The sequence below is a fragment of the Antennarius striatus genome, chromosome 16, assembly GCF_040054535.1.
Source record: "Antennarius striatus isolate MH-2024 chromosome 16, ASM4005453v1, whole genome shotgun sequence".
In the NCBI taxonomy this organism is placed as follows: Eukaryota; Metazoa; Chordata; class Actinopteri; order Lophiiformes; family Antennariidae; genus Antennarius; species Antennarius striatus.
Genome location: NC_090791.1, coordinates 15,826,022 through 15,834,508, shown reverse-complemented (window position 1 = coordinate 15,834,508; position 8,487 = coordinate 15,826,022). Strand labels below are relative to the sequence as shown.

At 38.8% G+C, this 8,487-nt stretch overlaps 1 protein-coding gene across 3 annotated transcripts; it reads right to left on the bottom strand.

The window, feature by feature from the left end:
- Positions 1-3,704: 3,704 nt before the first annotated feature.
- On the bottom strand, positions 3,705-7,981 carry LOC137609621 (ornithine decarboxylase-like). 3 transcript variants are annotated; one of them, XR_011038365.1, is made up of 10 exons: positions 7,869-7,981; positions 7,577-7,698; positions 7,278-7,451; positions 6,993-7,165; positions 6,705-6,921; positions 5,892-5,975; positions 5,008-5,170; positions 4,430-4,551; positions 3,887-4,227; positions 3,705-3,853 (listed from the first exon to the last, which is right to left on the bottom strand). XR_011038365.1 is itself a non-coding variant. In XM_068336764.1 (9 exons), exons 1-9 carry the CDS (start codon positions 7,948-7,950, stop codon positions 3,967-3,969), a joined length of 1,398 nt encoding a protein of 465 aa, XP_068192865.1. In that variant the 5' UTR covers positions 7,951-7,981; the 3' UTR covers positions 3,705-3,966. The 3 variants fall into 3 exon arrangements, 2 of the variants coding, with proteins under 2 accessions (XP_068192865.1, XP_068192867.1); XM_068336764.1 differs by having other exon boundaries at positions 3,705-4,227; XM_068336766.1 differs by lacking the exon at positions 5,892-5,975 and having other exon boundaries at positions 3,705-4,227.
- Positions 7,982-8,487: the final 506 nt, after the last annotated feature.

Genomic DNA, 8,487 nt, shown 5'->3' with positions numbered 1-8,487 from the left:
GGTAAACCCTGCCGCTGTTCGTCTGAGCTTGCCGCCTTCCATGAAAATTCACCCCACCTTTCATGTGTCTCAGTTAAAACCGGTCCACTCTAGTCCTCTCTGCCCTCCTACCGATCCCCCTCCTCCCCCCCGGATCATTGATGAACATCCCGCGTTTACCATTCGCCGTCTTTTGGATGTTCGCCGCCGTGGCTACCAGTACTTGGTTGACTGGGAGGGTTATGGTCCGGAGGAGCGTTCCTGGGTGTCCCGCAGCCTCATCCTGGATCCCGAGTTGGTTATGGACTTTTACCGTGCCCATCCTGGCAAGCCCGGTGGACCGCCAGGGGGCGGTCGTTGAGGGGGGGGTACTGTCAGGATTTGCAGTTGCTTCTCTCTCTCTCTCTCTCTTCTGAGTCCCTCGTAGTTTCCACCTACCTGGGTGTGGCTGTTGCTGGCAGCAGAGCACCACACCTGTGACCAATCTCCAGACCTTCATGAGGACCAGTTTTCCACCATTCATTGCCAGTTCGTTTGTACTGCTTGTCAGTATCCACACCTTGGCTCACTTGAACTTGCACCTTGACTTTTTGATAACTCTGTTCTCTCAGTGTTCCAGTTCTGGTCTGTTGCCTGTTGGACTACAACCATTTCCAGACGCCTGCTTGTTTTCTCCTCTCCTGCCGATTTACCTGTTCAGCCTGATCATCTGGTTCATCATCGCTTCACATTTATTGTTAAATAAATCTTTTTTCCTTTTACCTGACGTCTGCGCATTTGGGTCCTACAGTAAACCTCGACACTCTGGCTCTGAACAAAAATGTTCTCCTTATGTTCAAGACATTTTTCACCCACCTCCACCCCCTACTTGTGTCTATACCTCCAACACAACTCTGCCTAAATCAAGACTAAAGAAATAGCTAAAACAAAAAAACAAAACAAAAAAACAGATCTGCTGCTCCTCACATTGCAGGCTTAGTATTAATGGGCAGACCGATTTACATCTGAGCTCTAATTGGATCAGAGGACTGAGACAATGAGTCAAGTGCTGGAGAGGAGACTAGGGGGCGTTATTCCTTAGTGGTTATAAAACCATGGCATAGTCCACGGCAGGGGTCCCTCACTTTACGAGTTGTGGGATTAATGTATTATGATAGGGACAGGCCCAGACAGCCGTGATTTCAGGTTCATTAGAGGTCACATGCATCGTCTAGAGAGCCTGAAGGCTCTTTGTGTGGCGTGATATTAGTGAGCCTTGTCTAACCACACAGATTATTTCCATAGTCTGTGACATGATGGCTCACTTTAATACTTAGATACTGCAAGGCTGTGCAGAGACTTGGTTCCACTCACCGGGTTACACTTGATCTTCTACTTTGAAAGTATGGCGTATTTATGTTTTTTAAATCAGTAAATGCACATGTATGTAAAGTAAATCAAACTAAGGTAACTGCATTGAGCAGTGCACTAAGCACCAGCTAACAATCATAAAACAAGCTGACAGTGCAAAATCCTTGTGTTTTCTCTGTGACACACAAAAGCTTTGGTGAACAGTGTGCAAGAAAACGGTGACAATGACAGCAGAAAATAATCTGAACCAACTGAGGTTCTCCTCGAACATGAAGACGATCCTGAGGAAGTACCACAAGAGAATGTTCCCACTCAGGAACCGGAACTCCTTTTTTGTCAGCAAGAAAATCTCACTGACATTCTGCCACACATTCCCTGAAATTGCTTCAGCTTTATCCATGTGTTGCTGGAGAAAGCAACACTTGGTTAACTGGGGTCTTGACCGATCTGGTATGGAAATCATAAATTTGATTCGCATTTTTTATTTGGCAAAAGTTTTACGTCGGATGCTCTTCCTGACAAAACCCTCTGTATTTATCTGGGCTTGGGACCGGCACAATAAGACACTGGCTTGTGCCCTCTTGCGGCTACATTTTCTATATATAATACAGAACACCATAGGAAATCTTTCCTACCTGTGGTCATCAAGCTGTACAATGCCTCACTTTGACATGCAGTGATGAGGAATGAATTGGCAGCAAATGTGTATATCTGTACATATGTTTATATATTATTCTATTTAGTCTCTTATTTATCTATAATCTCTTTTGCTCTTTTTTTAAAATTGTAAATTATCTATCGTTACTCTTCGTCCTTATGTTCTGCAACGGAGCAACTGTAACAAAAAGCAATTTCCCCCTCGGAAAACATTGAAATTTTGATAAAAGGATGATGTGTGTGTCATGGGCCAATACACATATACACAGTACACTATTCATGTGATTAACAACATAGACTATTACTAGATACAAGTGATTAGAAGTAATTTCACTATGGGGATCAATAAAATTGATTTTAAGTACATATATGATTATTTTAAGTTATTTTTAGAATATGGTTCAGTACAATTCAAAATTTAATTTTAAATTGAAGGATACAACTATACAGAGACCCTTACTTTGTGTAGGTGATAAATTTACATATATTATCTGATTGACTCAATAATTCTTTACTTCGGTGTAATGTATGAATTATTTACTCTATAACCACAAACTGATTTCAATTCACTTCTGTTAATAAATCTCCCCATCTCTACTCCTGCTGCAGAGGAATTACTTTCAAGATTATTTAATTTCTCTTTTTCTCTATAAAAATCGCTTCAGTATAACACAAAATGGAAGCTGTGCACAGACCTGACCAATAACCCAAACAGAATTTAAAATAGCTCAAAAATAATATCAAACAAGGAAGTCAGACACTGCAACATCCAGTGACTTACCCTGTACTACTTTCAGGGTAGGGTAGTGCACAGACTAGTGCATATGGAGAAGGCAAGTGTGAGTAAGGCCATAGATCAAAGGTAGCACATAGGTAGATCCAAGCATCTATGTGCTTTGATTCCCTTTGCTGCCCGAGTAATGTGCTTTTTGTTTCATCTTTCTATCAGCAACGATTGCAAAATTATTTGTTTGTTTGTTTGTTTATTTATTTATTTATTTTGGACAAGTTAATATAACAGACTTCACACCTTCATCACATTTACAACAACAACAACATCTGCAAAAAACAGGGCTGACAGGTGGAAGCCAATAGGCTTGTGAAATTTCTGTTCCCCAGAATCAACAATCATCTCTCTCATTACAATATGTAGTCAACAACTCAAACCTTAAATGTTTTCAACCAGTTCATACATTGAATTTTGACAGGTGTTCATACTCTTATCCACTTCCAGATATTAGTCTTTGTCCCAAATATAACCTAGAGCATGACCATGTTTACATTCTTCCTAGGGACAACAAGGTTTGGTAACATCATATGTAGACAGTCAAAAAAAGAATTTGACATTGCCAGTTTTCTTCACAAGAATATTATGATCATATTCACCTATTCCAGCAGACAGTGTTTATCCAAGAAGTAACCAGTTTTTTTTTAAAGACACTTTTAACAGTTACACATTCTATTACATTGTCAAAAGATATCAACATGCTCTTGAAAGTTTCAAACTTAATGTTATCCCTCCAAGCAGAAATCCATGTTTTCTAACATTGATGATGTTTTGGTAGACATACGAATGGACGGACGGACGAACAGACGGATATACAGACGGACGGACGGACAAATTGACAAACACAGACAATTACAATACATCACCACTTTGAAGCAGGATGTTAAAATAAAACCATTATCACGAATGCTGTAATTATTGTTAGAATTAATTTAAATCTAATCACAGTAAATTGAGTTTTTAAGGATTTTTATCAGGTTACCTGATTACAAAGTTTAAGGTGAGAGAGTTGTAAGGTGTGTCATGTCTCATCTGAGACCACAGAGTAAACGTGTTCCATTCATCTATAATACACTAAATATAGCAACCTTACATATCATACTGGCAACCCAACCAGTGTCTGAACTACATCAATAATAATTAGTGTCAAACAACCCAATCAGAAAAATCAGCCTTAAAGGATTTCTACCAGATCATGACAGTATAATGTTGTAGGTGTGAGAGAGGTTTAAGGTGTGCCAAGTCTCAGCTGTCACCACAGGGTAAATGCGTGTTCTCTCAAATCCACTGAAGTCAGTGCGAAAACAAAGAGTGTAAGCACCCATGTTGTCGAGAAGAAGCCAGTCTCCAATGTGCAACTCAGGAAGCCAGCAACTCTCAGTTATTTTGTCATGAATGTTACAGGTTGGACCCCAGAGAACAGACAGGTATTTCTGCTCACTGGTCTCCACAGCCTGTAAATGAAAGTGATGACATTAAAACCACAAATCAAATTGGTTCTCCTGTTTTCTCAATCCCATAATATTCACATGTAGAGGTCAAGCTGGGTCATTGGTCTTAATTTAGAGACAAGATTTTCAAGCACTTACGTCCATATTGACATTCTACACCTCATTACTGTGTTTTGGTGACGGGGATTATATATTATATATTTACCCTGTGGAGGAAGGGTTCAAACTTCTTATATTTAGGATGAATTTTCAAAATCCCAAGGGACCCAAATGCTCCATCATTTACAAAGTACATCATCATTGTGTTTGGTGTGGGCTTCTTCATGTCTGGTAAAATAATTCAAAATATTATAATGTACAAAAACAACTATTTCAAAAACATTTGGTTCTTTGAAGACTAAATTCAAAATTAGAAAGAGAGAACACCAAAATTGATAATTTATCAAACATAAAATGTATTATCTTTGTACTCGAACAGAGTACAACTTGGTACAAAAGAATACAAATCTATTAGAAATTGTATAAAAGTATTTGCTAATCAATACATTCTGTATTCATTCAGTTTAAAAAACATCACCACATGAATAATGAGAGCCCTGTAAATCAAGATTTGGTGGTCTCTATATTGAACAGCATGGCTGTCTGAGGATTAGTTTATCTCTAGTAGTTACATGTTGTGCATCCTTCTGTTATCAGCCACCCTGTAAAATTAATAGAAAACCACACTTTGAATTTACCAACATTAGCAGATGTATCATATGCTTCAAATCCGGTATACATTACCACAATGTTTATCCACATCATCTGTGATGATGTTTTTGGCAATAACATTCATCACCAGTGTGAAGGCTGAGTCCACGAAGTATTGACCTGGTTCAGCGATAACCTTCACTCCACTGTCAGCTGGGAAATGTTTATCGAGTGCTGCATTAATGACATCTGAAAGCTAAGAGGACAAGAATACATTCATTCATCCATTCATTTTCTACACTCACTTCATGTCACAAGTAGTGGGACAAGAATATATTATGTTAAAATCATAATTCACTGGTTATACAACTTTCTATTTGTTTGCATGCATTACAATCTACGTAATTATAAAGGATGAAAATGATTTTAATAAAATTTATATTGTCCAGTTTGGATGTTTTATTTAAATATCAATTATTCGTCATTAGTGAGCATAAGGGGGCGGCGGTGGCTCAGTGGTAGAGCGTGCGCTAGAGCGGGTCTGTCGTCCTATGATTCAAGATTGGTGGTTTGATTCCCGCTGTTACCCAAAAACACCCAGAGTGTGAGCTGAGAGTGGGAGGTGTCAGCTCACCTCCAGAACACTGCCGAGGCACCCTTGAGCGAGGCGCCCTTGAGCGAGGCGCCCTTGAGCAAGGCGCCGCCACCTTTACAAATTTTATGCTGCCCTGTGTGCAAAAAATTTATGCTGCCCTGACCCAAATTTTATGCTGCCCTGCTGCCCTGTGTGCTACAGGGGCCTGTACTCACTTATATGTAAGCATGCATGCGTTTGAACCACTAACTAGAGAGTGCTTTCTTAATTTCGCTTCGGGGATCAAATCAGTATATAAATTTTTTTTTTAAAAAGAGGATGTAGCTTCATCACCACTCTTCACATATTTATGTCTTTTGTTTTGCATAATATTTAGTTTTACCTCATCAAAAATCACTTGGTGGTCGTCTCTCCCAGAAAATCCTCCACCAATATCTAAGAGATTCATTTGGACGCCCAGTAAATTCTGTTAACAAGGCAAAACAAAAAAAAAGTAAAAATGCAGTTGTCTTAACAAGTTGATCAAACATGACCTTTAAAGAATAGAAATCCAAATTACTGGGTAAATTAAGCTTTTTCTCATTTTGGTCATGAAGAAATGTTGACAAACTGAATGTTATGTGATGACGAACACAGGTACATTTGGTGTGTGGTGCTTGGGGGTGGTCACGAGTTAACTAGTGAGGTGCTGTCACCCTTAATATCCTGCCCTGATGTAGTGCAGGAGTACTGCTTAGACAAGTGTTCGTTAGAGAATCACATTATTAACTCCTCGCATAAAACAGTACTGTATACCATTGATCTCGTATTTTTTACTGCTGCAGTTTCATGGAGTTATCACTCCATTTCACCAGCTCAAGTTTTTTAAATAATTTAATTTTTGTCCCAAATTGTCCGTTGGAGTGAGTGTGTGTGTGGTCGTGTTTGTATGTGGCTCCGCGATGCACTGGCGTCATGCCCAGAGTGTCCCCCGCCTCATGCCCTATGCCAGCTGGGATACGCTCCAGCTCCCCGTGTCCCACTGCGGCGGAACATGAAAACGAATGAATTTGTAATACATGGCATTAATAATTTGAACTAAGTCACCCCAGTTATAACCCTAACTCATCACAGCAAAACAGAACAATAACTATACGTGTGAAACATTCAAATGCATTTTTATTTGTAGTGTTAATTTCCTGTGATAATGACTTACTGCAGTGTCAAACACATGGCGGGCGTCTGCTATGGCCTGTGTGAATGCCAAACTGTCAGAGCACCCACTTCCAACATGAAAGCTGACGCCAATGACCTCCAAGGTCAGTTCTTTAGCACGTTCCAGCAGTTTATCAACTGTCTCCAGGCTGGCACCAAACTTTGAAGTGAGTGGTAGAAGGGATTTGGAATCATCCACTGCAATGCGGAGAACCAGTCTGGAACACGATTCAAAAGACTTGCATGAATCTACACTCAAAGAGCAAAATATTAGCAGTGTTTCACTTACTTGGCTTTGGCATGACAATGAGAAATTTTAAATAATTCATCCTCATTATCAAAAGTCATCACATTCACTCCATGAGCGCAGGCATATCTGATGTGTGACGGTGGTTTGATGGTGTGTGCGTAAATGATTTTATCAGGAGTCACTCCGAGGGACAGGGCCAGTTTAATTTCACCCTGTTAAAACAAAATACAAAAATTAAATGAGCAAACTGAGAAGGAAAATGTTGAGGGAACAATCTTCCTCTATGATGAGGATGGAGAAAAAAGTAAACAGAACATATAATACCTTGCTAGCACAATCAAAACCTGTGCCCAGAGCTCTCAGCATCTTCAAAACTGCTGGTGTGCTGTTACACTTGACTGCATAGAAAGGTGTGACTCGAGGTAACTTAGTGACCCACATGAGGTGCCTCAAATATAGACTATCTAGACTGGCTACAAAGAATGGCTCTTCACTGTCCTAAATGGGATAAAGACAAAATAATTTGTTTTGAAAATTAAAATGTGAAGACATTCATCCCTCAATACTTTCATATAATGTTAGATTCATAGTCAAGAAAGTGTGTAGATGTCTGTGTTACTCACCTTTGAATGTTTTATCATATCATCTATAAAATCATTTGTGGTTCTTCCTTTGTCTAAAATGTCAATGTCACAATCTTCTGGAGACAAATTGTGTACGACAGATGTGTTTGTAGTTAATGGGTCTGCAATAGATGAAAAGAAATGACAAAACTAACATAAATAGTATCAGTTTATACTGTTATGCTGGACCTTGAAATAAAAACACACACACGTTGCCCTGTCTTATTTCTAAATGTATACATCATTTATTACTTAACAAAATAAGCTTTGATAAGTATTTTGCTTGTCTTACCATGACCCATCCGATCCTCCGTTTTTGACATCTTTAAAATCTGTTGTAGCTTGAAAACGTCAATTTGAAGCTGGAAATGCATCTGACAATCAATACCTGCATTCACACCTTTATACTCCCTCCACCTACAATAAGAAACATGATACCTTAAAAATCTAATAAGGTACTGACTCATGAAGCTCATGTCCGGCTGAAGGACAAGTATGCTAAAATGTTTCATAATGTGTTTGATTTTCATTTTAATTACTTTGTACAAACAAAAGAGGAAAACAAAAAAGATTAGAGCTATCTTTTACTTAATTTATGTTCACTGACGTTAACCTTTTCACACAGAGTTCACCACAGTCTAAATCTATTGAAAAGATTTTTTCTTATGAATGCTTGAGTTTTTATGGCATCGTTGCTTATCTGCCAATAGAGTGGACACTACTACAACATCTCATACACTGAAACGCAAATGGCAAGACATTGCAAGTAAAAAAGATAGTAGTAAGAAAAATATAAAATTCACATCTTGCCCTTAAGTTAACCCAGAATTATCCAAATCCATTGATACAGTTTATTTATGCAGGAATTTTCTGAGCCAGTGTTATTTAGCATTGTAAATTAACAATGTAAT

Coding starts and splice junctions, on each gene's coding strand:
- LOC137609621 (XM_068336764.1), bottom strand. CDS start 7,950: ATGCATTTCCAGCTTCAAATTGACGTTTTCAAGCTACAACAGATTTTA. Junction 6,922..6,992: donor CATTGTCATGCCAAAGCCAA/GTAAGTGAAACA, acceptor ATCGTGTTCCAG/ACTGGTTCTCCGCATTGCAG. Junction 4,552..5,007: donor TGATGTGGATAAACATTGTG/GTAATGTATACC, acceptor TTATTTTACCAG/ACATGAAGAAGCCCACACCA.